The sequence below is a fragment of the Aptenodytes patagonicus genome, chromosome 14, assembly GCF_965638725.1.
Source record: "Aptenodytes patagonicus chromosome 14, bAptPat1.pri.cur, whole genome shotgun sequence".
NCBI classification, from domain to species: domain Eukaryota; kingdom Metazoa; phylum Chordata; class Aves; order Sphenisciformes; family Spheniscidae; genus Aptenodytes; species Aptenodytes patagonicus.
In genome coordinates this window covers 1,990,430-2,017,572 of record NC_134962.1, presented here as the reverse complement: position 1 = coordinate 2,017,572, position 27,143 = coordinate 1,990,430, and the positions used below count along the sequence as shown (strand labels likewise).

General features: G+C 60.1%; 1 protein-coding gene and 1 long non-coding RNA gene across 4 annotated transcripts; one reads left to right on the top strand and one right to left on the bottom strand.

Moving 5' to 3' along the window:
* Nucleotides 1–3,575: 3,575 nt before the first annotated feature.
* On the top strand, nucleotides 3,576–26,805 carry UCKL1 (uridine-cytidine kinase 1 like 1). Of its 3 annotated transcripts, none has more exons than XM_076351591.1 (15): nucleotides 3,576–3,632; nucleotides 12,132–12,325; nucleotides 12,991–13,097; nucleotides 13,314–13,484; nucleotides 13,728–13,799; nucleotides 15,233–15,422; nucleotides 15,898–15,959; nucleotides 20,911–20,930; nucleotides 23,363–23,461; nucleotides 23,850–23,943; nucleotides 24,270–24,332; nucleotides 24,720–24,842; nucleotides 25,207–25,314; nucleotides 25,698–25,854; nucleotides 26,442–26,805. In XM_076351591.1, exons 1-15 carry the CDS (start codon nucleotides 3,583–3,585, stop codon nucleotides 26,516–26,518), a joined length of 1,587 nt encoding a protein of 528 aa, XP_076207706.1. In that variant the 5' UTR covers nucleotides 3,576–3,582; the 3' UTR covers nucleotides 26,519–26,805. The 3 variants fall into 3 exon arrangements, with proteins under 3 accessions (XP_076207706.1, XP_076207704.1, XP_076207705.1); XM_076351589.1 differs by lacking the exon at nucleotides 3,576–3,632 and adding an exon at nucleotides 8,068–8,245; XM_076351590.1 differs by lacking the exons at nucleotides 3,576–3,632; nucleotides 20,911–20,930 and adding exons at nucleotides 8,068–8,245; nucleotides 17,395–17,411.
* On the bottom strand, nucleotides 6,247–7,669 carry LOC143166814 (uncharacterized). Its single transcript, XR_012996455.1, has 2 exons — nucleotides 7,597–7,669; nucleotides 6,247–7,387 (listed from the first exon to the last, which is right to left on the bottom strand). It is a non-coding gene; the product is annotated as an uncharacterized LOC143166814 (long non-coding RNA).
* Nucleotides 26,806–27,143: the final 338 nt, after the last annotated feature.

Below are 27,143 nucleotides of genomic sequence, written 5' to 3'. Positions count from 1 at the left end.
AGAAACTCACCTAAACCCACAGGGGCGGGTGGAGGCTGCGAGGCGAGACGGGGGACGAGCGCGTCCTCTCCCCTTCCGTCCCCTCACCCGCGGGGGTTTGGAGACCCTCGGGTCCGGCAGCGCGGGACCTCCCCCCCGGGCCTGGCACCCCCCTGCCCTCAGGCCAGGGGCCTGAGCCACAGGGTCGTCCCCTGCGGCGGCGAGGAATAACCTACAGTCAACGTAAAGCCCCGCGAAGGGGAGAGGGGTGCTGGGGAGTGGCGTCACCCCCGCGGTCCCGACCCGCCGCCCGGGGTGCTTGGGGGGGGGTCGCTCACGGTAGGTAAACGGGAGCGTGGGGACTCGGAGCACGGCGGGGGCTGCGGGGCGGCTCCTCCGGCTGCAGCCCCGCGCGTCCCTGGGTGGCACCTGCCTCTGCAGCCGCCTGGGGACCGTGACACCGCAGCTCCCGCGGCTCCTGCGCCTCTGCCGCTGCAGAGACCCGCCGTCCGGCCGCCCACATCCCCGAGGAAAGGGCTAAACCTCTGTGGCGTCAGGGACGGGCGGGCTGCGACCCCGCGGGGAAAAAAAACCTCACGGAGCCGCCCCCGAAAGCTTCGATTGCGGGGGGCTGCCGCGGGCAGGAAACCCTCGGCACGACCACGGTGCGCCGGCCAGGTCGGCTGTGCCGCGCCGGCACGGTCACCCTCCGGGGCAGGGAGCGAGGGCCGAGTCCGGCCGCGGTGGAGCTGCCCCGGCCCGGAGCATGGCTCGCGCCCGTGAACGTTGGGAGCGTTGTGTTCTTTTCTTTCTCTCCTGGTGACACCCATCCCACGGCATATCCGAATGTTTCTCGTCGATGCCAGTTATTAGTGCATAAGTGTATTTTGGGGAAAAAAAGAAAATGGAAAAAAAAAAAAAAAAAAGAATTTTCAATTTATCACTTGTAACCATATATATAAATATATAAATATATATATTAAAAAGTGTTTATTTGCAAAAAATAAAATTGTTTTAACAGTAAACTATCTTATAATAAACTCCCGATTTGTGACGATCTGTTCTTTTGTTAATCATTGACAAATCCTCAGTTGGAGAGTACTGTAACAGCAGCTCTTAACAGCCGCGCCGCCGAGCACCGCGGAGGGGTAACTCGATGTACTGTATGTATTAAAAACAGCTGTATCGAATAAATGTTTATTGATTTTTTATTATTACTATCATCATCATTATTTTGCAGTTCGGTGGGAGGGTTTGATGCCGGATGGGCCGGGTTTCTCCTTCCTCCGTGGGCGGCTGGCGGCGGCGGCCGAGGAAACCTCCCGGGCCGGCCCGGCCTCGTGCCGGGGATGGAGCCCGCGGTCTTCATCCCAGCGGTGCCCCCGGCTCCCCAAAACCAGGGAGGGATGGGGCGAGGCCCGGGGGTGCTTCCCGCACCGCCTCTTGGCACAGCCAGCGATCCCCGGTGCAAGGAAGCTGCTGCCGTGCCCGCTCAGCCCGGCTGCCCTCGCTCCAGCCCCATGGCAACCCCCCCACCCCCCCAAAATCTGCCCCCAACCTGCCCTTCCTCCTGTTAACAGCACCCGGCGTCTCCCAGCGCCAGGGGCCGCGTCCAGCACGGGACCTCTCCTCCCCGGGGGGCTCTGCGGGACCCGGGGCACCCCCCGGCCGCCCCAGCGTGGGAACAAATCCTCTTCCGCTTCCTAATGTCTTTTTTGGCACCGAACCCAAATAAGCGCCAGATTTAGGCCGATCTCCCTGTTGCTGACCGTTAACTCTGCGTTTCCCGATGGGCCCTCTGGGCTCCCCGAGGGTGTGATGGGGGGTCCCCGGGGAGCGGCGCTTGCCCCGGCCCCCCCCCCCCCAAACATGCGGCACCACAAACCTCAGGCTGGGGGAGCCCGGGCGTGAGAAGGGAGCACGATGCCGTGAAAAACCAGATCGCCCCAAGTGCCCGGCACCCCGGGGCCCCCACGGGGCCGGGGTCCTCCCAGCCTCGCCGCTCCCCAGCGCCCAGTGACCGTTTCGGAGCCCGGGGCCACCCAAATCCCCGCTGCCCCCCGGCTCTGCTGGCAGCTGCGGGGTGGTGGTGGGGGGGTGCTGCGTGTTGCACCCCCTCAGCTGCTTGGGCATGGGTGCTCCTGCGCAGCTGCTCCACAGCACCCACCCGTGCCCCACAGCACCCACCCGTGCCCACAGCACACACCCGCACCCCACAGCACCCACCTGCACCCCAAGGCACCCACCCGTGCCCACACCGCCCACCTGCACCCCACAGCACACACCCGCACCCCACAGCACCCACCCATGCCCCACAGCACCCACCCGTGCCCACAGCACCCACCTGCACCCCACAGCACCCACCCATGCCCACACCACCCACCTGCACCCACAGCACACACCCATACCCCACAGCACCCAGCCGCACCCCACCCCACCCACCCACGCCACACAGCACCCACCCGCACCCCACACCACCCACCCGCGCCACACAGCACCCACCCGTGCCCACAGCACCCACCTGCACCCCACAGCACCCACCCGTGCTAAGAGCACCCACCCGCACCCACAGCACCCACCCGCACCCACAGCACACACCCGTGCTAACAGCACCCACCCGCGCCCCACAGCACCCACCCGTGCCCACACTACCCACCTGCACCCACAGCACCCAGCCCCACCCCACAGCACCCACCCGCGCCACACAGCACCCACCCGTGCCCCAAAGCACCCACCCATGCCCACACCACCCACCTGCACCCACAGCACACACCTGTGCTAACAGCACCCACCCGCACCCGCAGCACCCACCCGCGCCCCACAGCACCCACCCGTGCCCACAGCACCCACCTGCACCCACAGCACCCAGCCCCACCCCACAGCACCCACCCGCGCCACACAGCACCCACCCGTGCCCACAGCACCCACCTGCACCCCACAGCACCCACCCGCGCCACACAGCACCCACAGCACCCAGCCCCACCCCACAGCACCCACCCGCGCCACACAGCACCCACCCGTGCCCCAAAGCACCCACCCGTGCCCACACCACCCACCTGCACCCACAGCACGCACCCGTGCTAACAGCACCCACCTGCACCCGCAGCACCCACCCGCGCCCCACAGCACCCACCCGTGCCCACAGCACCCACCTGCACCCACAGCACCCAGCCCCACCCCACAGCACCCACCCGCGCCACACAGCACCCACCCGTGCCCACAGCACCCACCTGCACCCCACAGCACCCACCCGCGCCACACAGCACCCACAGCACCCAGCCCCACCCCACAGCACCCACCCGCGCCACACAGCACCCACCCGTGCCCACAGCACCCACCTGCACCCCACAGCACCCACCCGCGCCACACAGCACCCACAGCACCCAGCCCCACCCCACAGCACCCACCCGTGCTAACAGCACCCACCCGCGCCCCAAAGCACCCACCCGCGCCCCACAGCCCCCCTCACCCCCCCCCCCCGCCCCGGCCCTCCCTTCCCCATCCCCGCACTACAAGTCCCGGGGAGCCAAGCGCCGGCACCGCCCCCGCCCGGGTCCCCGCCGCTTCCCCGCCCGCCCGGTCCTGCCTCTCCCCGGCAGCACCATGGCCGCGGCCCCGGTGGCCGAGGGGGCTCCGGCGGAGCCGCACGACAGGTAAGGACCCGCGTCCCTTCCCCGTTACAAGCCCTCCCGGGACGGGACCGGGACCGCAACGCCCCGGAGCCGCCGGTTCCCGGCGGCTCCGGGGCGTTGCGGTCCCGGTCCCGTCCCCACGATGCCACTTCCGCGAGTGGGGCCTCCCCGATGCCGTCGCTCCTTCCTTTTTCCCCCCCCCTTTGCCTTTTCCCAAGCAACGCCGCGGATGCTTCCCATCGCGCAGCCTCAGGGAAGCGTTTATCCAACGGGTTTTTTACCCAAACCGGGCTAATTTCTTGTTTGTTTGCGTTGGTTCCCCCCCCCCCCCCCCCCCGCTCCCCTCCTCGTTTTTCCTTTTTATTTTTATTTTTTGGGGGGGGACCTTAACTCCGCAGCGGGCGAATTCCGTTCGCAAGCGAGCCGGCACATGCGTCGGCTCCGGCGAGCGCGAGGCGTCGACGGAGCGGGGCAACCTGCGAGTTTGCTACCCAAAAAAAAAAACCCCAACCAACAACCCCACGATTTCCCCCCCCCCCCCCCAAAACACACACACTCAGGTTTTCTCTCTCTTTTCCACTCCCTTTTTCACCACAATCCTCCGGCAGGGAGGAGCGTGACCGCTCCCAAACACCAAATACCCGGGAATTGGCTCCGGAACGCTGCTGACGCGGCAAACCTGCTGAGAGGGATGGGAACGTCCCTGGTTGTAGGGGACCGGCACCCCAGCGTCCCCGCGGCACCGGCCGACCCCGGCTCCGCCTGAGTCGGTGCGAAACCGGCCCGCGTGTTTCGGCAGCTAAATACGGAGCCGGCAGCTGCCTGCAACGGCGTCGCCTTTGCCCTTCCTGTGAGTCAGCGGCGGGTAGCAGGGAGGCTGAGGGTGAGCAGGGGAGGAAGGAGCCGCCCCGGGTAACGCCGGCCGGGCGGGAGACGAGTAACCGGGTTGTACAACCGAGCCCCTTCCACCGCGGAGCGAGCCGACGGTTAGGCTGACCACGCGGTTCCCGCGGCCCTCGCTCCGTATAAATAGCAGCGAGATAATTGGGTTTGAAGAGGGAAACGTTTGTCCTTTTCGTCGTTAGGAATCGGAGTCCTTAACAGAGCTGGGAGAGAGCGTGTGTGTGTGTTGAGCTCGCCCGGGGACGCTCCGTCCCGCTCCGGGGTGGCTCTGGCCAGGGCAGGGCGGCGGCAGAGCTTGGTGCGAGGCCGGGGAAAAGCGGGCGCGATGTTCGATGAGTTTGCAGGAGGGGCACGGCACAGGCACAGGCACAGCACGGCGGGGCTGCCGGGCAGGGTCTCGGCACCCCTGGAGCGGGGTGGCAGGCAGGTCCCTCCGTCCCTTGGACGGGTCCCTCCATCCCTTGGGTGGGTCCCTCCGTCCCTTGGACGGGTCCCTCTGTCCCTTGGGTGGGTCACTCCGTCCCTTGAGCGGGTCCCTCCGTCCCTTGGGTGGGTCCCTCCGTCCCTTGGACGGGTCCCTCTGTCCCTTGGGTGGGTCCCTCCGTCCCTTGAGCGGGTCCCTCCGTCCCTTGGGTGGGTTCCTCCATCCCTTGGATGGGTCCCTCCATCCCTGGGCCAGGTCCCTCCGTCCCTGGGCCGGGTCCCTCCGTCCCTTGGGTGGGTTCCTCCATCCCGACGCTTAGGGCTTCCTGAAGCCTTTCCTTGTGCAACTCCCCGCACGAAACTCGTCCTCCGGCCCGGCTTGCTCACAGGGTGGTGGGATCCGGCCCCGTCTCGCCCCGGTCCCTGGACAGGGGGTTTCTGGTGCGGGGCCGCCCCACGTGGCCCCAGGGTTTTGCACCAGGCTGTTGCAGCGCAACCGCTTTCGGCTTAAGTTAAAGACGCCGTTAGGACATGAAAGGCCCGGCTGAGGGCCGGCACACGCGGGTCTGGCCTGGCAAAGACCACGCTCGAAGGTGGAGGGAAGCAGGTTTGGCCCCCACGCACCCGTGGGTGCTGCTCGCAGGGGTGGGAGCTGGGAGAGGGACCCTCTCCCGGGGGGCCAGGCACCCCTCCGCTGGGGGTTGGTGTGTCCTGAGCTTTTACACGGATCCGGTGACGATATTCGGGTTACAGCGACCAAACCAGGAAAAGCCACGTGCAATTTGGCTTCCGTCCTTAAATCCCAAGGAAAACCCGCCGAGCAGCTTTCCGTCACTGGAAGGAAAAGGGGACCCCAGCCTTCGCAGCGTCTGCTATTTCTCCCGGTTTTAAGTCCAGCTCCTGGAGGCTGCCATTACAGAGGAGAGATTCGCGCTTAAAAATCATCTAGAAGAAAAAAAAGTCCAAAACCCAGGAGTTTCGGCCGGTGCAATTGCTCAGAAACCGGGAAGGGAATTAGGAAGCGGAGGCGATTTGCGGAGGAGCGTGTGCCGGGAAGAAGGCTCGGTCGCTGCCGGGGTTCAGAACCGGTGCGGGCGATGCCCGTCCTACCTGGGAGGCCGGCTGGGATGGCGGGTGAGCCGCCGGGAGGGTTGCTCCCGTCGCTTGGACGTTTTAAACAAAGGCAGGAAAAAAGGCACCGGGGAGCGTGCGATGAGGAACAATGTCGCCTTGGCAAGGGCAAGGGCTCCTCACCGCCAAGTTCCTTGTCCCTTTTCTTTTTTGCTGCTTTAATGAGAAAGAATAGAAATCGCTGCGGAAGAGAATTTTATTTTTAAACTTCTGAAAGAGCTTTTACAGAGAAAGGGGAGTCCGTGCTGAAATCACAGGATGGAAAAGGTTCCTTTGATCGTCGGTCACTTCACTGGCATCGTTGGGGCAGCAGCCGTGGCTTGAGCTGGGGACAGGTTACCTCCGAAACCCTCCCGTCCCCGTCCTGCTCCTCCTGCAGCCCCTGTTCGGGAACCAGAGCCTTGTCCCCGGTCTCTGGCGGTCTCGGAGTCATTGAGGCATGTTTCGGGTGATGCTCTCCTCTGCGGGTCCCGTTGCTGGACAGGAGCAGGAGGGGGCCGGTGTGGCCGTGCCCGGTGCCGCCCCCCGTTCAGCGGGGGTTTGCTGAGGACACCGGCACGCAGCGTGTGTCCCCCATTTCTGGAATAGCCCCGGTGCTTTGGGGAGGAGGAGGAAGGGGTCTTCTCCCCGTCTCTGGCCCCATCTCCAGATGTTCAGCCCTGCTTGATGCTAAGTGTGGGGGCAGCGTCCGCCCCGCACCCCCTCGGATTGGGGGTGTGCTGAAGCCGAGCTCTCGTCTCGCCGTGCCGGGGAGGGCTGGGGGCTCATTTGGTGACTGCAGGACCTCGTCGTGACGAGCCGTGACGTCCCTGGCAGAGCCTTGCCTGCTGCTGCCTGCCTGGCGTTGTGGTGTGTCCTCCGCTACCTCCCCCTTTCTCGGCAGCCAAGCGCTGCGTGGTGGGTGCTGCTCTGCCCCACAGTCCCTGTGCTCCAGGGCCAGCCGGGACCCCTTCTGCCGCGGTGCCCAGCCGTCTCCCACCCCTTGCTGGGCGTCCTGCCCTTCAGCTGCTGCCCGGCTTCCCCCGAGGGCTGCTCGGTGCTGGGTGCCCGGGCTCCCTGCCCTCCCCGGCGAGGCGGGTGCTGGGAGAGGAGCCGAAATGGCCGGGGGGGGCAGCGGGCAGCTGGCAGGAGGAAGGCTGAGAGAGCAGATTGCAGGGCCGGAGCAGCCAGCGGGACGTTATTCTTAGCCGCCCGCAGCCCCGGGGTGTTGAGTTTCACCCACTTGTTTACTCCAGGGCCGAGGGGACGGCGAGGGGCAGCTCTTCCCCGGGGAGCTGAGCCCCGGGGGGGCTCGCAGCCAGACCTCCCGCTGCTGGGAGCTAAGGGAGGGGGATGAGCCCTGCACCAAAAACCCCGGCATAGCCAGCAGCACCCCGGCCCCGAGCCCCAGCCGGCTCCATTGGCTGCAAGCAGGGTGCTGGCTGGGTACCCCTTCCATCCCTGCCCCGGGACCGTCCCCTCCTGCCCCCCTGCAGCCTCCTCCCCGCTGGTGCCGGGAGCTCGCCGGTGCTCGCGGCCGCGCACTTACCGGGCGGGCAGCAGAGCTGCCCTCCCCGCTGCCCCGGCGAGCCCCCAGCGTCCGAGGCAGCCGAACAAGCCCCAGTCCCAGGGAACAGAGGCGCAGGGGGGCCAGTGTTTATTGCCTGTGCATGGGGGCGGTGAGGGGAGGTGTCACTTTGTCCCCCTGACCCCCCCGCTTTTTCTTTAATCAAGCCAGTGCTATTAATATCAGGTAATGAACGTAATCTCTAGGTTAAGCTATCCTCTTATGCGTGCTGACCGCTCCACAGCTCCAGCAAAAGACAGTCCCCCAGCAGCGCTCTTCTCTCCTTCCTCCATCTTCCCGTCGTGAGCCCCCCAGATCTGCTGGGGGGTCCGGGTTGCCCCCGCCCCTGGGGAGGCCTCCGTCCCCGTGCTGGGGGGGGGAGGGGGGGGTGGGCAGACACTCCCGTGCATGGCTCCTTGCACCGGGGTTTGCCCACAGACCCCCGCTGGCACGGCCACCCTCTCGCCACGGTAGCACCGGGAGTTTGGGGGACGGGAGCTGAAGGGACGGGGGGGTGAGCACCCTCTGCCCAGCATCGCCTCCCGCTCCACGGCAGGGTGGAGATGAGCAGTCCCCCCGCCTTCTCCAGCGTCCGCATATCGGGCTGCTGGGCCCTCGGGCCGGACGGCGGGTGAGTTCCTCTTTGGCTTCGGTTTCGGGTGGGTTTTTACTTTTTTCCACCTGTTTGCTTTCAGTCCCTGCTTGCTGGAGCGAACCCCCGGCAGCCCCGGTCCCGCTCCCCCAGCTGAGGGCTGCGAAAGCGCAGGCAGCAGCTGGGGGAAAGATCAGCTTCCCACCAGACACGGGATGAAGCCAGCCCCGCGCCGTTCGGCAGGCTGCGGGGGACTGGGTGGGGGCACCTGGAGGGCTGGGCTCTTGGGCGGTGTGGTGTTTACGGGGCGCAGGGCCGAGGACGTGCTCTCCTGTTTGCTTCCAAGTTCAGGTCTGGGGCTTTGCCGTTTTTCCTTGCTGGCTGCGGGGGCTGTTGGGACCTGCTGCCTTTCCCCTCCTAGCCCAGCACGGATCCAGGGTAGTCAGGGGTCTCGGAGGGCAGCGGGATGCAGGGAGCCTTGGCACGGAGGGCACGGGGATGGGGATGGGAGTGGCGGTGGGGAAGGGAGAGGGCTGCCCCTCTCACCCCAGTAAATCCATGCCTGGGGTAAGCAGGAGCAAAATGCTTCCTTCGTTTGTGCCAGCACGTCTGCGGGGCTGGAGAGCCCTTTTGGGGAGCAGACCCCACCGCCGGGCATCCCCGCGGGGTCAGGCTTCCTCCTGGCAGAGGGGCGCGGGCAGACTCCAGCGAGGCTGCACCGGCTACAGGGAAGGCAAAGCGTCCCCAAAAGCTGGGGACAGTCTGCGGAGAGCTGGCAGTGGCCGAGTCCTCCAGGAAGGCTTTGCAGGAGAGGGGTTACCGAGCCCAGGGCGATGTTTCCTTTCATATTTGCCTTGCTATGGCATCGTGCCGCTGAAACCCAGGGGGTACGCTCCGCTCAGGAAGGCTGGGAGGGTCTGCATGGGACGAGGACCGTCCTTTGGTTAGAGCAACGGCATTAACTTCAGCTATAAATAGAGAGTCCCCTTCCTCTGGGGGCTTTGCCTTGCGGGTAGGGGCCTTGCACGGGCTTTGTCGCTGCTTCAGGGAATTTTTAAAAAGTGATAGGAAGAAACGGCCGAGCGAGAGAGCTGCGAGATGGCTGGGATCAGCCGTTCCCTGGGAGGGGAGGAGAGTCCCTCCCTGGCAAAGGCAGCCGCGGAAAACATCTACAAAACTTGAAGTGTAACATTAGGAGAAAATGCATGACCTTTGCAGAACTCCGGGACGGTCCCGCAGCCCTCCCCACGGCCGTGCTTATCTGAGATAAACCATGGGAAACGTTGGTTTAAGAGGTGTAGAATATCTACCTCTTATATAGATACAGACAGAGAATTCTGTACCTATAGATATCTATAGATACAGATAGATACAGATAGATATCTATAGATACAGAATTTAGGTGAAAGTCCAAGAATATTTGGATGAGAGGAGGCAAAGCAGACCAACTCTTGGAACAGGATTAAAATGCTGCATCCAAGAGCAGCCCCGGGTGTGCGGGCGGAGAACGGCTCCGCTTCTTGCCGAGGACCGTCCCTGCGCCATCCTGTCCCCACGCGTGTCCCTACGTCCCGCGGCGATGCCCCGGCGCGGAGCTGCTGGGTGGGTCCCCTCTGTGCCAGCCCCCTTGGTGTGCTGCGGGTGCCTCGGGGAGCGGAGGGGCTGGGAAAGCGGGATGTCAGCCTCTAATTCTGGATACAGCCGGAGCTGTCGGGGTCCGAACTTCCTCATCCCCGCCAGGAGCTGGGTTATGTCAGTACTAAGCAAAGATGCTGGCAGCGGACTTTGCAGAGGTCAGCCTCTCGCTCGGGCTCCGCTCCGGCTCCGAAAACCAGTTTTGCCCAACTCGGAGTCGCTTTGGGAATCGTGGCCTCGGTCAGCATCACAGCGTGCGGATCGTGGTCTCGGGCGCGGCATCTGCAGGCTGAGGTTGGCACAGGAGAGCTGGGCGCTGCGTTACACCAAAGAGCAGAGCATCCCGAAACGCTCGCCTGCCGCACGGAGACGGGTGGGCATCCCCGGAGGAAAACTGGCTGAGCAGCCCTCGGCGGCAGCGCCGGCGGCACGGCTGTCGAGTAACCGCAGTCCCGGGAGAGGGGCTGGGACACAGATGAAAGAAACCGTTTTATTTTCTGGTAAACAACTGTGTTTTTGTCATCTCTTGCTTTTATCAAGCCAAAATTACTTTGTTTGTGGACCGACATCGTCGGCTGATGTCAGCCCCGCTCTGGGAATAGCGCGCGGTGGCTAATTGATGCTGCAGCATCACTGGTGGGAGAGGAGACCGAAATACCCCGTCTGGGTTTGCTTCCCCTGCCTCTCTGGTGGAAGGAGCCACCTCAGCACAGAAAGAAACCCCAGAAGACTTTCCTGGCAGGTCTCACCTCCTGACATTGCTTTTTAAAAGCGATCCTTGGGGTGTTTACGGCTCCTGGGCGAGCCGGAGGCTGGCGGTGCTCAGTGCTGGCCATGTGCGCCGATGGGCTCCTGCATGGGACGGGGTGTTGGTGGCTTGAGGCTCTCGCAGGGGGACTCTGTAGGTGCACACTTGCAGGGTCGGCGTCGGTGTGAGATGTCCTGACGCAGGGGCAGGAGCTGCAGCCTGCCTTTTGCTAGGAGGGGTTCAGCAAAGCCAGGCAAATCGCTGCCTCTGTGCCCGCTCCGCAGGGATGTGCCGGTGCAGGAGGTGGGGATGGCGTGGTCGGGGGGCTTGCGCCACGCACACGGGGTTTGCCGGCTGGCTTTACGTGCAGATGGCTGGTCTCAAATTATGATCTTTATCTAAAACTGTTCTAAAAAGGGCTGAGGGAGGGAAGGGAATTAATCTTCATACCAAAACAGCTTAAAATCAAACCAAAATCTGTAAAGCCCTGCAGTTTAAGCCCTTTCAAGAGCAAAAAATAACAGAGAGGCAGCAAAGCCCCGCCAGCTTGGCCGGGCTGTACCAAACGGTGCCAGGTTTGGCGTGTTCGGCGCCCGGGGCTCTCTGACCTTGCAGAGGTTTCATTTCCAGCCCCGTCACGGCTGAGGAGAGGAGCGAGCATGAGCAGGGAGAGCCCTTTGCACCTTCTCAGAGGGAGGAGACATCTCTCCCGAGGCGGCGAAAGTGCGAGCTGGGAGGAGCAGGAGCTGGTATAAATAATCCTCCCCATTCCTGTGTTGGCTGGGTGGCACGGCTGCAGCTTATCTCCTGGCCAGAGGCCACTTATCACCTCCCAGCCGCTGCCAAGCTTGAAAGGGCTCCGGAGGGTGGTTTGTTCCTCTCCCTCCCCAGGCCGCGGCGGGAGGGGAGATAAGAGAGAGGCATTTAGCAGCTCCAGGGCTCCGTCGGTGCTCGGTGCTCGCTCAGCCCACACGGCAAAGCAGATGTGAACAGCTCGGCAGCCCCGCTGCCCGGCTCTGGCCAGCTTGCAGGCTTGTCCCCTGGGGTTTCAGGCCTAAAGGGTGGGAGAACTAGAGGTTTGGGTGGGAGTGGAGCGCTCAAAGCGAGGAGAGGAAAGGGATCGTGCATGGGGGGACAAGGACGGTTGAGCTGTAGCCCATGTGTTTGGCTTCCATCCCCCAGAAAGGTCCCTCAGCGTGTCGGGACAGGTTATTGCCCTCTGTAATAACACCCCTCAGTGCTTTTGAAAGCTCCCTGGAGTGTTTATTTAACGTAGACATAACGTAGGCTTTTAACCTGCACCTTTTCCAGGTTAAAATGTGGTCCTGTGTCAGAATTTCTTGATGTTCGGCCGCGGCCCGGGGTTGCAGAGGCTCAGGTGCTGGTAGTGCTGCAGCGGGGCTGTGGTTGCATCTCCCCCTCTTCCATTGCATCCCTCAGCCATACAGCGTGGGATCCCCCGGAGACCCCAATCCCACGCACTGGGAACATGGGCCCTTCCCCACCACCTGTAACCAAGCTCCTTCCTCTCCCCATCCCCAGCAACAGCAGTGCCGAATCTTTAGACCGGCTGTACCCTGCGGTGGGCTCCACCAAGCCACCCCGAAAGCGGACCACTAGCCAGTGCAAGTCTGAGCCGCCCCTGCTGCGGACCAGCAAGAGGACCATCTACACAGCTGGCCGGCCACCATGGTACAATGAGCATGGGACGCAGTCCAAAGAGGCCTTCGTGATAGGTAGGCAGAGGCAGCGCGTGTCCGGACTCTGTCCCACCTCTGCACTTCAGCTGCTGCAGGCTAGCACGGGCAGCATCAGTGCTGCCTGCCTGGTGGCTCTCCAGGAGATCTTGGGAGGATTCCTGCCCCACAACCTCCTTGGAAACTTGAGGTTGGCTCCAGACTCCAGGCTGTGAGCTGCTCAGCCCAGGCAGGAGCAGTGAGAGTCCCCGTGGTTAGTCCAGCGTTGACTGGGTGAGCCGTAGGATTGGGCAGAAGCTGAGAGCTTGCAGATGGGGGTGATGGATTACAGCAGGCACGGGGCAGACCACAGTCTTTGCTCGTTGTTCCCTCAACTCTTGTTGCCTGGGTTGTCACGAGTTCCCAGGGATTTGTTCTAGGCTGGTTCTCGTGCCAGCTCTCCCCTTGTTACACAACCATCTAACGAAGGGTTTCCCAGCTTTTGCTGTGCACATCGCTGGCAGTTATAGTACAAGCCATTTGACATTTTCAAGGGTAATCTCCCTCTTGTAGTGCCTGTCGATCTCCCTCTTTGGAGGTTCCTCCAACTGAGTGCAACAGGGGTTGCACTAAGGGGCTTGGGCCCAGCCTAGGGCCTGGGCTCTAGCCTGTGGTTGGAAAGGCAGACTGTGGGGTTGGTGGCTTCATCCCCTTTTCCCTGGCAGGCCTGGGAGGAGGCAGCGCCTCTGGGAAGACCACGGTGGCCACCATGATCATTGAGGCTCTTGACGTCCCTTGGGTGGTTCTGCTGTCCATGGACTCCTTCTACAAGGTGAGGCTGCGCGTCATCCTGGCCAGGCTCCTTGGGCTGCCGTGGCCCTTGGCATAGCCCCCTGATGGGGAAACGCAATGTGGATTTAGTGACAGCCTCATGGTTTCCCCTTCGGATGGTTCTTGGGGCAGGGGGAAAGGTTGCTGGGCACGGCGGTGGGGAAGGAAGGCTGCCGGTGGGGATGTCCCCATGGACTAACCCCTTCTTTGTGGGCAGGTGTTGACCAAGCAGCAGCAGGAGCAGGCAGCCAGCAATGACTTCAACTTTGACCATCCCGATGCCTTCGACTTTGACCTCATCATCGCCACCCTGAAGAAGCTGAAGCAAGGCAAGAGCGTGAAGATCCCCATCTATGACTTCACCACCCACAGCCGGAAGAAGGAATGGGTACGGGACACTGTGGGACAAGGTGGGGGGGACCGCCAAGGCAGGAGAGGGGGGTGCCGATTGGGCCCCTCCAGCCCCTGCCTTTTGCAGTCAGACTCACGCAGTCGTCCTCTGCTCTGTGGCTGGCTCGGGGCGCATTTTTCGGGTGAGCTGTCGCAGTCACTAACAACTGAGAGAGATTCCCCGGGATGGGGCATCTCTGAACACGTTCTGTGTCTAACCACATCCATTTTGACTCCACAGAAAACCCTGTATGGCGCCAACGTGATTATCTTTGAAGGCATCATGGCATTCGCGGACAAGGAGCTCCTGAAGGTGAGGAAGGGTTTAGAATTGGTTCTGGGGAAGCCTGGCAGGCGCAAGTGCTGCAGCCCCCTCTTCTGCAGCACAAAGAGAGTCCCAGGTGCCCTGGGGCTCCTGTGCACCGCTGGATGGGACCCTGTCCTCCCACCTTCAGCATGACCCCTACAAACCAGCCCTCCACCCCACAGCCAGCTGGGGGGAGATGGTGGGAGCATGCTTTCTCCTGAGGTTCAGCAGCAGGGAGATGACCTTCTCTTCCAGGTTACACCGGCTGCTGCGGCACTTTACTGTGCAGGAGAAATAGGCCTCGAGTCTTGCAGCGGCAGGGGAAGAGCCCCTGGCAGAGGTCAAGCAGAGACCTTGATCTCATCCATTCGTTCCCAGGAACCGGGAGCTGAGTGGTGACTTGTTCCCTGGCAGTGGTGGTGCATAAACAGGACTAGAAATAGCCCACCTTCATGCTGCATGCCTCAGCTTGCACAGCCAGCAGCAAAGTCTGCTGTACTTCTACAGCGCAAAGCCTAGCATGGACTCATCCAGCACTTCAGGCTTTCTTGGGAATTATTTGGATACATGAGAAATGCTATAGGAGGGAGTGAGCCATGCACAAACTTAGCCAAGCTCAGTCTAGAAAGTTTCCTTCCCTGCCAAGTGAGCCGGGTTGCACTTTCCTGGAGCAACGATGACCTCCAGTGGACAGCCGGGTAAATCCCCCAGGAGTTTCCTCTGAGCATCCCTGCTCTTGTCTCTTGCAATTAAGGGCAGTGTCATGAGCTGACCTGCTGTGCTTGGCTCCCCTCCGGCATTAACGGGCCAGCGCTCCTGGGTTAAGCCTGTTGGTCTGTGTCGTGGGCATTAACTTCTCTTGTCTCCTCCTCACTCTTAAGTAACATCCAGCCAAAGCGTTGGGGCTGCTTAGAAGCGGAGACAGGGTTTGGAGCAGGACAGGTCTCAGGGGGCACGAGACTAAGGGGCAGGTGGCAGGAAGGAACTCACTGCAGCTTTAAACTAAAGGGGGTAGATTTAGACTAGATCTAAGGAAGAAGTTTTTTACGCTGAGGGTGGTGAAGCACTGGCACAGGTTGCCCAGAGAGGTGGTGGATGCCCCATCCCTGGAAACATTCCAGGTCAGGCTGGACGGGGCTCTGAGCAACCTGATCTAGTTGAAGATGTCCCTGCCCGCGGCAGGGGGGTTGGACTAGATGACCTTTAGAGGTCCCTTCCAACCCAAACTATTCTATGATTCTATGATCTGCACTGCCAGCCTGGTAGCCAGGTTCAAGTTCAGGGGTTGCAGAGGCAAAGCTCCCTCCAGGCCAGAGCAGAGCTGAGCCGAGTGTTGTGCTGTGCACAGGGCTCAGCCTTCTGGTTGTGGCTGGTGGAGAAGGTCGGTTCAAGTTATACACCTAACCTGGTGGGGGTCATTCCCTCCCCTCTCATTTCAGCTCCTTGATCTGAAGATATTTGTGGACACGGACTCGGACATCCGCTTGGTGCGTCGCCTGCGCAGGGACATCAGCGAGCGTGGCCGTGACATCGAGGGTGTCATCAAGCAGTACAACAAGTTTGTCAAGCCCGCCTTCGACCAGTACATCCAGCCCACCATGCGGCTGGCCGACATCGTCGTCCCCCGAGGTACCTGCCCAGGGCTGCCCCGAGCTGCCGCGTGGCTCAGTCCTGAGCGGGACCTGAGAGACCCCGTCCCTCAGCTCTGCTGGCCAGTCCCACCGCCCTCCGGCTGGCGAGGACAGAAGAGTGGCTGTCCCATGCCAAAGCAAAGGTTCCTCCAGTTGAGTGTCTCCAAACACTGGCCGAAAGCAGATTCCTAGGGGGAGGTCTGCACTTTTCCCTCAAACAGTCTCCTGCCCTACCAGCTCCTGCAGCTTAGTGATTTAAAAGGTGACTTCTAGATATTCAATAATAGATTACTAAATAAGAATTTAATAATAGCAGGAATGTCTCCTGCTGGATGATGCTTTGCTAGGGAAGGGATGTTTGGGGTACGGTGTATTTTTTTAACATAGTGGGGAGCTTGAGGAAGAAACGTGTTCCAGGCACTGCTAGCACTGTGGTCCTGACCAGGCTGTCTCTTGATTTTGGTTCGCTCCAGGGAGCGGAAACACAGTGGCTATCGACCTGATCGTTCAGCACGTCCACAGCCAGCTGGAAGAGGTAAGAGCTGCCTGGTCCCGCGGGTGTTAATGGTGGGGTTGACCTTGCCTGTGCAGCGGTGGCGTTGCAGGAAGCAGTGCTCTGGGTGCCAAGGTGGGAATGGCCTGGCTTCCCTCCGTGCTCCAGGCGTGTGAGGCGCGGGGCTGTCCCCATGAACTCCTCCCAGCCCTGCTCCCTCCGTTTCAGAGAAGGAGACTGCCTCGTCCCTGTGCTCTGGTTAGCGCAAGGCTCCTCTGCAAGCTGTGGTCCAGCAGCAGCTTCCTTCCCTCCCTGGGAGAGCAAGTCATCTGGGGACAAACCAACCATCCTCCAGTGATCTGAGTGACGTGCCCTCACTGCCTGCAGCCCTCCCGGGGCCAGCATCGCCCCAAACCCTGCAATACTTCAGCTCTCTGGCTCTGGCTTCTCCTCTTCACCCCCTTGCAGACACTGCTGCACAGTCTTTCCAGTCAAGAGCCCACTTCTCCACTTCTGTGTTGGGTGCAGCCCATGGGTTTCAAAACCCAAAGTCTTGTCATGTTTTACGCCCAGCCTGAGCCCCGATCCAGGCACGTGCTCCATCACTTCCCCATCACTGGCTTTAACAAGTCTTCTTCCGTGTCCCCTGAGCCAGTCCTGACCAGGGGTTTGAGCCTGGGACCCTTCGATCAAATGACGCTGTTGTGTGTTGCCCTTCCCTCAGCAGCACAGCCTCCTCCCGCCCCACGTTTGTAGCTTTGATGTTTAAGTTGTGGAGACGCTCAGAGCAATGTCCTGGGAGGTGGAAGGAGCGTGACCTGGAGATGGATGCACTTGAAAGTAAAGGGCTCGATTCCTGCAGGCCTTTCTGAGCTCCCAGATGGCCGGAGCCGCTCGGCCCCTGGATGTGAGCTGGCACGCGACAGCATCGTGCCTCCCGTGCCTGCTCAGGAGGGACCGCTCTGATGCAAAGGCGTGATGGAAAGTTCCCCCTCCCAGAGCACCCCGCTCTCCGCAGGGCTGCAGGCGGCAGTCGGGGCTTTCTGACTGCCCGGATTTACAGCACTAAGCTCTGGCAGGTCGGGAAGTTGGTTTCTAAACCCCAGGTCACAGGAGCAAGGATCAGAGCCCTGGCACCGTTGCTAGCAGCAGGCTGAGGAGGGCACGCAGCCGCGGGGCACAGGCCAGGAGGGGGGAAATGGCCATTTCTCCCAGCCCCTGGGATCTGGCCAGGAAAGCTCACGGCTGGACGCTGCAGCAAGCAAACACAGCAGCTCTTCCCCAGAGCGCCGCTGCCAGCCAGGCGAGGGGTTGGCTTGGGGGGGCTTTCATTTACCTGGGGAGGGGAAGAAGGGGAAAAGGCTACATGTGAATGCAGGAAAATATTCCTATTTTTCCTTTTCTTTTATCTTGAAACGACCCTGGTGTTGACAATGCTTAATACCGGTTGCATTGTGTCTTTGTGTTGCTGCCGCAGCGTGAACTCAGTGTCAGGTAAGAGCCCCTAACTCTGTCCTGTCTGTGCAGCCCGAGGCATTTCCAATGCCAGGCACTGCTTGGCCTAACCCCGACCTGCAGTCGAGACCGACAGCTCGCATAACGCATGGCCTCGTCACGCTCGAAGCTGACGAAAGGCCTCCCTGTCCTTGGCTTTGGGACCAGCAGGGACAGGGCTGTTCCCCAGGGATGTGTTCATCCTGCGAGGGTACCACCAGCTTGAGCGCAGACCCCTGAAGCTGGGGCAGGGCCAGGTTTGTTAGCTGGGGACCCCCGATCTCTGCAAGATCTGCGTCCTGGGATTCTCTTTTATTTCCCTTCATCCTCTAAGACGAACGGTTGTTCAGAGCCACTCTCCATCCCTGATGATTAATCATTAAACATCAATTATTAAATTAAACAAAGCGGCCTAAGGGTGGTGGGAGCCCTGGATCCCTCGCCGTCACAGAGGCTCTCAGCTGCAAGCCTGACGGCACCCGGGAGGAGCGTAGCAGCTTCGGCGTGGCAAGAGGTACCTGCTGTCCTGCAGTATCTAAAGACTACACAGCAACTCCCTGGGGATTAAGGAAATACTTATACCCTAATCCAGCAGGATTTCTGGTTTCTCAGTATCGGCAGGTGGATGCTATAAAGTGTACATTGATTTACTTAACCTCTTCAGCCAGTGGATCCAGATGGGACTTTAGCTCTCTTGCTTCCGTTAAGCAGCCAGCAAAGTTTCCAGGTATTTTTGTAGGAAGCAGAGGGGATGCATTACTGCAGATGGGTTTCCATTTGGATCTCCATCATCGTATGGAGACACTTAACTCAAGTAACCCTAAAATTTACATTTAGCATACAAAAAGCTCTCAAAATACTTAAGATGAACAGGAAAAGACTCGTTTCTGCTAAGCCATTCATTTCCTGGACTAGGCAACTGGATGTTTTATTTTATTTCTGTTTGCTTGTTTAACACCATGGGGCCTGACGTTTCCATACAGACAGCGTAAGCTCCCCTGTGTCTCTGGAGGGCCAGGTGGGAAGGTGCTCTTTAGCGTGGAGAGAAGTCTGTTGCTTTAAAAAATTGCAGGAATAACATGAGAGAGTAGACCGGTGTGTGTGTGTGTGTATGTATATATGCCCATATGTATGTGTGTATATATACACATGTAAAATTTCCTTTCTCTCCAGGGATTCTCCTCTTTAATCAAAGTGGCGCTCAGTACGGGTGATCTTTTTGTGCACCTTAAAAATCAAGTATTTAATAATATGTCAAGAAAGTACAAAGATAGCAGGTTTGGAAAGGTAACTTTGACCTCCAAAAATAACCGTGATGACCACAGCCACAGACATTTTTATGCTCTGTTTAAGGCGCGTGGTTTCTATTTATGCCTTTGCCAGAAAGTCTGGAAAAAAATTCCGGCAAAAAATCTGTTTACACTCCTGGAGTCCCAGTGCTTTTCTTGCTGCTGCGGTTTCCCATCAGCTCCTCCGTGGCTCTGCGCTCGCAAGAGGAGTGAGGCGGATGGAGAGACGTGTCAAGTGAGATGTGCTTGGCAAACGGGGCTTTTCATCTTAAACAATTCCCTATCCTCTTGTCTGGAATGGCTTCATCTAAATGTCACGGTTGTTGTTCTGATGTCACCGCCTTTTGGCAGCCGTGGGGATGCAGCGAGGTCTTTGTCGCTGGTAGAATAAAACCTGGATGCTTAGATCTGGCCCCAGTCCGAGGTACTTCTCTGGTCCTTGTGCTCCAGGCTGGCCCTGGACTGCCTCTCCTGACCCAGAGGCTGGCTGGGCCGGGCAGGGAGTGCCTCTCCCCGACTCTCAGCTGATCAAATGGGTGAGTTCTGAGGAGTTTAAAGAAAGTGATGCCGTTCCCTGGACCTGCAAGCCTTTTTTCCTTCTGTAACTGCGGGCTGCTGAGGAGCATCGTTGCTTTCCTCTGTATTCCCTCAGAGTGCAGGTCAGACCTTAGCATCCTTGCAGTTGAGATATTTCTTGTCCAGCTTCCCACGTGTTTAACCGTGCATGTGCTGGAGGTGTAAGTATGTACAGGCACTCCCAGGTGAGTATTTCTCCTCGAGCCCAGCAGCAGGAGCCGGACCGGCGGGCCCATGCTGGCCGAGGCACAGTGCTCTCAGCCGAGCCTGTTTTCTGTCCCTTCTATTTCAGCAACCAGCCCAGCTCTCGGAGCCATTCAGCTCTTTTCAGCTGAATTCCCCTTGCCAATCAATATTCCCCACCCCCAAGGTCTCGGTCAGCTTGGCATGCCCTTTGCCAATTGTGTCTTTAAATATCAACCCGTGGCGCAGTTTAATAGCCCTTGTTTGAAATGTCAGCCGTGAAAGCCAGCCGCTGTACGTGTTTGAAATGCCTTGACTGCATTAGCTCCTTTGTAGCTGGATGTCTCTTGTCTGCTTCCTGCTTGATAGCATGCTCAACAAAGAGCTGAGGATGTTCCCTGAAGCCTTCCTGAGAGATGGTCACCCCTTTCTCTCTCTCTTTCTTTCTTTCTTTCTTCTTCTTTTTTTTTTTTTTTCATTTAAAGCTTTTATTCTGGGGGGGGGGAAATAAGTTTCCAAAGTGAGACGTTTTCTTGACGTGCTCATGGCTGCCCGTCTGAATTTTCCGTCGCGGTCCTGCCTGGCAGGGGGAGGGACAGGAAGCATTGCTCTCGCAGGCAGGCTGCCTGCGGGTCGTGGTGGCAGAGATCCGCTCCCTCCGTCCCTCCCGGCAGGCCTGGGCAAGGGGTTTCACCGCAGGTGACACGGCTGTGGTGGGGCGGCTGCCGCTGAGCTCTTCTCTCTGCCTCAACCTGCAGCCCCTCTCCAAGGGATGACGATCCCAGGGCCGGTCCAGGTCAGCGCGGGGGAAGGAAGGTCTTCCCGGCGGGCGGTGATGTTCAGTTCAGAGCCGCGTTTCTCCCCACGTTCCCAGTGCTCTCGGCTTTCCAGGCTCTCCGAGGCTTGAGCAGATCGTCTCTCCAGCGTGCCAGGAGATGGGCACCTCTGTGAGCCCACAAGCAGTTTGCATGGGTGCGGGGCAGGTTGAATGAAGGTTTCGCAAGCTTGGCCTTGAGCGCCTGCGCTTGCTCAGGGATTGCAGCAGAGCCCCGGGCGAGGGCTGGGCATTTCCCTCCAGGCTCCGAGAGCTGCAGCTGGTGTTGCAGTACGGTACCACACGGGACAGAGATGTGACAGTGTCCCTGCCGTGACTCCGGGGCGGTGAGAGCGGACAGAGCTTTCCCCCCCCATGGAGACAGAAGTGAGCCGGTGCCGTGGAGAGCAGCTGTGACGTGACTTGGTCACCAAGGGAGGAGCGCTGGGGTCTGTACAGCGATGGCCCAGGCACCAGGCAGGTCCAAGAGCCATAGATCAATTAGGGCTTTTTTTTCCCCCCTTTGACTAATGACAGTGCTTTTTCCTTTGTTTCATGTCGTGTTTGTCCCTCTCCCCTTAAACTCTCGTGTTTCCTGTCTTGTCTCTCCTGAACATCCCTCCCACCTGATGACCAGAGGAAGCTGCGCTGGGATATGTGAGGAGACAAACGCTAACGGCAGAGTTTTGGTTGTGACACTAACGCCGGGGAATGGGGGCGAGGGCTGTGCAGTGTGAGCCGCGTTACTAACCCGGGCAGACAGCTCACAGTGTCCTGCTTTGCTGGGGCAGTGCAGGGCAAACCGGGGTGGGGGGACTTGAGAGACCATCTTTACCCTGACCCCAAAAATGGGACCTGCCGCAGACCCCCTGGGGACCCCCAGAGCACTGAGCAGCTTCCCTGGGCTGCTGGGGACAGGCGCCCGAGCAGGGTTGCATCCAGACCTCCCCGTCCCCGCACTGAGCACCAGCCCCTGCACGGGTGTGACAGGAAGGTGTGGAAAGCTCGGTGACAAAACGCTGACAGCGTTTCCCCAGGGGCTGTTGACAGCTCGGGGTGCAGGGGAGGTGTTCCCAGGCACGCGGGGCCGCTCTCGGGGGTAGGAGCGCTCGCTGGCATCTGCGGCAGGGAGCCATAGCCAGGTCACACCGCATCTCACCTGCAGCACCACAGAGACCAGGGCAGGAGAGGGGCTGCCCATCCCACTGGCGTGGCAGGATGCTGTGATGTGGACCTGGGAGAGGCGCCTGTGGGAAGCTCAGGCGTGTGCCCCTGGGTGGGCCGTGGTGGGTGGGAGGCAGCCCTGTGGGCTATGACCCCTACAGCTCCTCTGGTTTGGGGGACAGAGGTTTGTCACCTTAGCAAACCCAGCTGGGGCCATGAGTTGGTGTGTGGCTCTGTGCTGGGGGGCTGATCTCTGCCCCCCCTAGAAGCAGGCAAGCAGGCAGCCCCTGCGCAGGTACCAGCGTCCACCAAAGGCAGGGCTCAGGTCCTCAGCCGCCGTGTGGGTCTGCATCCCTGGGGCCAGGAGGGGTTTAGGCAGGGCTGGATGGCAACTGTGCCCCCAGAATCTGTCCCCAGGCCAGGTCTGGCAGGAGGAAGGAAGCGGGGGCTGCCGGGGCAGAGCTGCTGGGTGCTGCCAGCAGCACAGCCCTGGCATGGGAGCATCTCCGAAGGCAGCTAACCCGAGTTGCGGTGACTAACAGAGTGAGCTCGCTTCACTGACGGCAGGTCCGGGGCCTTGAGGGCTGCTTGTCCCAAACAGGCGGTGGGGTCTGCGGGCAGCGGGAGCGCGCTGGGCTTGGCCCCAACCCAGCCGGGCTCTGCCGGCAGCGGGCAAGCCTGCGACGGGAGCACAACCCGTCCCACGCGCTCCGCATGGCTGCGAGCTGTCTGTGCTCTCGGGAGCGTTCCCTGCATAGGGGCTCTTTGCTGCTACACAGGACCGGAGCTGGCAAAAGCAAGAAGGAGCCCTTAAGTACCCGCAGGCCTTGGGAATGTCTCGTTTGGTGTTGGTCAGCCAAGACCAGGAGATGGCTATGTGGATGGAGGCCTCAAGTCATCTAGCCCTGCCCTCCTCCATTCCTACCCAGTCATCTTCTCTGTCTTCTTCTCCGCTTGTGTGCCTCTGTGTGTGTGTGCAATTAATCCAGGGTTCTGCTTGATTTGAAGTCTTAATCACCTGGTGCTTTTGTTTGTTTGCTCTTTTCTCCTCCTCCCCAACATCTCTCTGACCGGGATGCAGCTGCTGGCACGTTTGTGATCTGATGTGTGGCTTTCGGACCCCAGCCCTCCTCCCAGACAAAGTCGCTTGTCCATTCTGCCCAGCCTTGTGGAAGCCAAACAGATGTGACCTTCATCTCATTACTGCCGCTCTCAAAGAGCGAGGTGACTAATGGGGCTCCATTGTGCGCTTCCCCATGAATGGTGTTCCCTTGATCCAAGAATAGCTCCCATCCCTATTAGTTACGTGGAGATGAGTCACACAAAGCCAGTCCTGTCCAGCCGTAAAGTCTTGAAGCTGTTCCCAATTTGGTGTCGATCCGACTATCCTTGAATGGGCCAGGCACTCTCTGAAATGGTCTCGTTGCAGCCTGGCTCCACGTTGAGCCATGTGCCAGCGCCGCGGGCCTGGCTGCCTGTCACCCGTTCCTGGTGACATCTGGCACTTGGAGGACAGAGACAACCACAACAGCTCCTCCTCACCCCATGAGTTCAGGGTCCACCACCAGATAAGACTCCCGAGCAGGAGAAGGTTTTGATTTTATTTTCCACTTTCTTCCCAACCAGTGGAAACCAAGATGGGCCAACCACGGGTCAGCTGCCCAGCAAGGAAGGCAGGTCCTTGGGCTGCGAGGTCTCCCTGGCTCCACCGACCACCCGCTGCCTGTCCCGTTCATGGCAGTAGGTCCCTTTGCCATCGCGGGGGACCAGGCGGGGCTGGCCGCTCGTTCGGCTCGCCCTGGATGCCCTTGGTGTGCGTTTGCAGTGTGAGATGACATCTGGGAGGATGGCTCCGGCCGTGTGCTGTGCACCAGCCTTTGGGCAGCCTTGCCCAGAGACCTTCTGACCGTGTGTTTGATTTTCAGGGCCGCCCTGGCCTCTGCCCACCAGTGCCACCCCCTTCCTCAGACCCTCAGTGTGCTGAAGAGCACCCCTCAGGTGAGGGGCATGCACACCATCATCAGGTAAAGCCCCCGCCACCGCGGCCTCCTGGGGCGGGATGGGGCTTGGCTGCCGGCTGGGGCGGGTTCGGCTTGCTTTGGACTCCCGAATCCCACCTGTGCCCTGTCCTTGCGACTTGGGGACATGGGACAGGATAGACGGTGGTGGGCCCTGGGTACAGGAGCTGTGCTGTGAGTGCTCCATGGTCTTGCCAACAATTTTTCTGCCTTTTTTTTTACCTTAAAACTGCCACCACAATTCCAGGCTCAGCTGGTGGCCCCCGTGCAAACAAAACGCTGACAGCCAGACAGGGGCAGGGGCTGCCCTCCCCCACGCAGCCTCTGAGCTCTGTCAGCATCTCCCGGGGCACATTTTGGTCCACAGCTTACATTGCCTTTCCCTCCCCTCCAGAAACAAGGAGACCAGCAGAGATGAGTTCATTTTCTACTCCAAGAGGCTGATGCGGTTGCTGATTGAGCATGCGCTCTCCTTGCTCCCTTTCCAGGTGGGTTCAAGGGTGTAGCTGGGAGGATGGGCAGCAGGCGCTGTGTTTCCTTTCCGATTCCTAACCCGTAACTGCCGGGGAGCCGGGACAGTCCTGGCGCTGCTCCTCCAACCTTCCCCGTGTATCAGCCCTTTCCTCCTAGATTAAAAAGGGGCAGGGCTCCCCTAGGCCATGGAGCAATGGCGTGGCCCTGGGTGACAGCTCTTTGTCCAGCCTCGGTTTCCAAGGGTCCAGACCAGCCCACAGCTGGCTGGCTGCCCGGTACCAGGGCTCCTCCGAGAGCCACGTCAGAGCCCCTGGTAATGCTTCTCGCGTGGTTTTTGTAGAGTTGCACAGTCCAGACCCCTCAGGGACAGGACTACGAAGGGAGGACATACAGCGGGAAGCAAGTAAGTGGAAGCAAAAGGTACTTACTATTCAACCCTGCCCCGTGGGGCTACATGGAAAGCCCTGTGGATGCAGGGGAAGGACACCCCTGGCTTCTTGGGGCTTCCATCAGGCCCGGGTTTGGTGCCCGCTGTCATGAGTATGATGCCCTGTATCATCGGGACAGGTGGCAGGTTGGTGGCCAGGGGTGCCATCGGCAGTGTCACTGTGCCACTGCTGCCCTCCCACTGAGGGAGGCAGCCTGAACTGGGAGCAGCACAACCCTCTTGGAAGGGATGTGCTTTGGGGTTGCTCAATAGAGTCCCCCGCTGTCGAGGCCCAATGCCATACGGGGGTGGCGCGCACCTCCCGCACCGTGCCTGCCCGGTCACCCTCGCTGTGTGCTGCAGATCACCGGGGTGTCTATTCTGCGAGCGGGCGAGACCATGGAGCCAGCGCTGCGAGCGGTGTGCAAGGACGTCCGCATCGGGACCATTCTCATCCAGACCAACTGCAACACGGGCGAGCCGGAGGTAAAACCCAGGACCCTGGGCTGCCGAGGGCATCTCCTGGCGTTAGCCTGCATGCAGGATGTGATTCGGGTATTTCCTGAGAGCTCTTCAGCGATCTGAGAGTTGATCTTGGTGGGGGGGTGAGTGCTCAGAAAGCGAGTGCTTTGAAAGCTTCTGAAGTGGGCTTTGCCAGCATGTTTGTGCACGCAGGGCTGGTTTGCCGTCCAAGTGTTTGCACCAGCACCTGGCTCCAAGCTGACAGCTGGGGTCCCGGGGTGGAGACGCATGAAAGATCCTTCACCCCTTTAAGAGAAGGGCTCAGGTTGCTCCATTCGCCTTGAGCCTGCAGCCTCTAAGCTGATCTCTCTCTCTTCCCCCTGCCCAGCTCCACTATCTGCGGCTGCCGAAGGACATCAGCGAAGACCACGTCATCCTGATGGACTGCACGGTCTCCACGGGCGCAGCAGCCATGATGGCAGTGCGGGTGCTGCTGGTATGGAGGATGTTGGGCACGCTGCAGAGGGCGGGTGGTTCGCCCCCAAATAATGTGCAAAACAGCAGCCGCAGCCACGCTGAGGGTCTTTGCGCTGAAACTGGCTCCTCCTTGCGAAGGAGGGTGTCGTGGGAGCCAGCACAAGCTGGGGTGACTCTGTAACCAGGCGTTGACAAAGTCACCCCTTCCTTGTGCAGTAACAGCCTGGATTTAGTCGGTTTCTTGGTCCTGTGCCCAGTAACCCCAGCTGGCCACGGAGAGGGGAGGAGAGAAAGTGGCTCCTGGGAGGCCCTCCAGTGCTCCGAGTGCCGCTCCCCGGAGGCATGGGCCATAACCTGCCTTAGATGCCTTTACCCCGAGCTGTCTCTGTGCCTTTCCCGTAGGATCATGATGTCCCAGAAGACAAGATCTTCCTCCTCTCCCTGCTTATGGCGGAGATGGGTGTCCACTCAGTTGCCTATGCTTTCCCCCGGGTGAAGATCATAACCACGGCTGTGGACAAGAAGGTGAATGACCTTTTCCGGATAATCCCCGGCATCGGTGAGTATCTGGGTAGGAATGACCTATTGCAGGGGGATTTTCAGTGCTTCTGGCCCACTCACCAGAGGAGGTGAAGCCCTGGTTGTAGGCAGCAGCTTAGGTCTGGCCTTCTTTTACCCGGGGACCCGCTGCCTCTTCTGGGTCCTGCTGCCACGTGGGTGTTGGGATCAACATGCACGCTCTGAGAGCTGTCAGGCAGCCATAACCTTGTTGGCAGAAGGAGCCATTCCACGTGCCGCGAGCCTCCTCCGGCCCCAGGTGGAGAAGCTGGGCCGGGACAGCTGGAGCAGACCTGTGCCCACCTCATTCCCTAAGCTGTCACCTTAAACAAGCTCATCCAAGACAAGCTCACTCTGTTCTTCTGTCCTCGCCCCTGCTGTGCCAGGAAACACCCCTGCCACGGGGTGCTAAAACAGCCTCCAGGCTGCTCCAGTTTTGCTGCTACGCGAGTTTTAGAGCTGTTCAAGCTGTTGGATAAACTTGCTTTTGTTCCCTCGCCTGCTGGGACGAGGGCAGGCTGGAGGACGGGTCCCGGGGCTCCCTGCAGAGCTGCACCCGCGACTGCGTCTCTCTCTTTCTCCCCACAGGGAACTTTGGCGATCGGTACTTCGGGACGGACGCTCCTCCCGACTGGAGCGACGATGAAGATGCTCTTAGCACTTAGCTGGATGTGGAGATGCCACTGGCGCCAGGCAGCTTCAGCACCGCACCTTAACCCCTCTGTCCATTGCAGATTTCTCCTTCCTCCTCACCAAGCATAGATATTTTTTTCAAATCTTACATTGGAGATCTAGGGCATATTTTTTCAAAGAAACACAAATCCTAGTTTGACTTTGTGGACAGTCGTGTGTCCCAGCGTAGAGCGGAGCTAATTTATTTTAACTTAAATATTTGCCTATATAACTTATTGGAGATATTTTATAAAGAAAAATAATAAATTTTTTCTCTGTTTTTCTTGAATGGATCCATTCTTTGTCACAGCCCAGGGGTGCCCAGAAGGATTCGCAGCCCTTCGGGACTGCTGCCCCGGGAGGGGAGATGCCGCGAGCAGCGGTGGGAGGTAGAGACCCTGCTGTTGAGGAGCAGGCTGACCCCGCAGCCGTGGGGCGGTTCTTAGGGCTCTGTCTTTGTGCTGGTTACAGGCAGCTGGTGGTTGTTTCTCTTCAGTGAACGCTGAAGCTCTTACGCCCCAGGGAGAGCCTGCCCTACAGAATGCGCTCGCTCTGTCTGATGCTACCGAGGCAGGGAGGGAGCCTTCACCTCATGAGAGCTGGTGGGGACAGAGAGCA

Bases quoted from the DNA above. Each gene is read 5' to 3' on its own strand.
- UCKL1 (XM_076351589.1), top strand. From the start codon at position 8,178: ATGAGCAGTCCCCCCGCCTTCTCCAGCGTCCGCATATCGGGCTGCTGG. The intron at 13,098-13,313 runs GTGAGGCTGCGC...CTTTGTGGGCAG, and splicing joins CCATGGACTCCTTCTACAAG to GTGTTGACCAAGCAGCAGCA. The intron at 13,800-15,232 runs GTGAGGAAGGGT...CTCTCATTTCAG, and splicing joins CGGACAAGGAGCTCCTGAAG to CTCCTTGATCTGAAGATATT.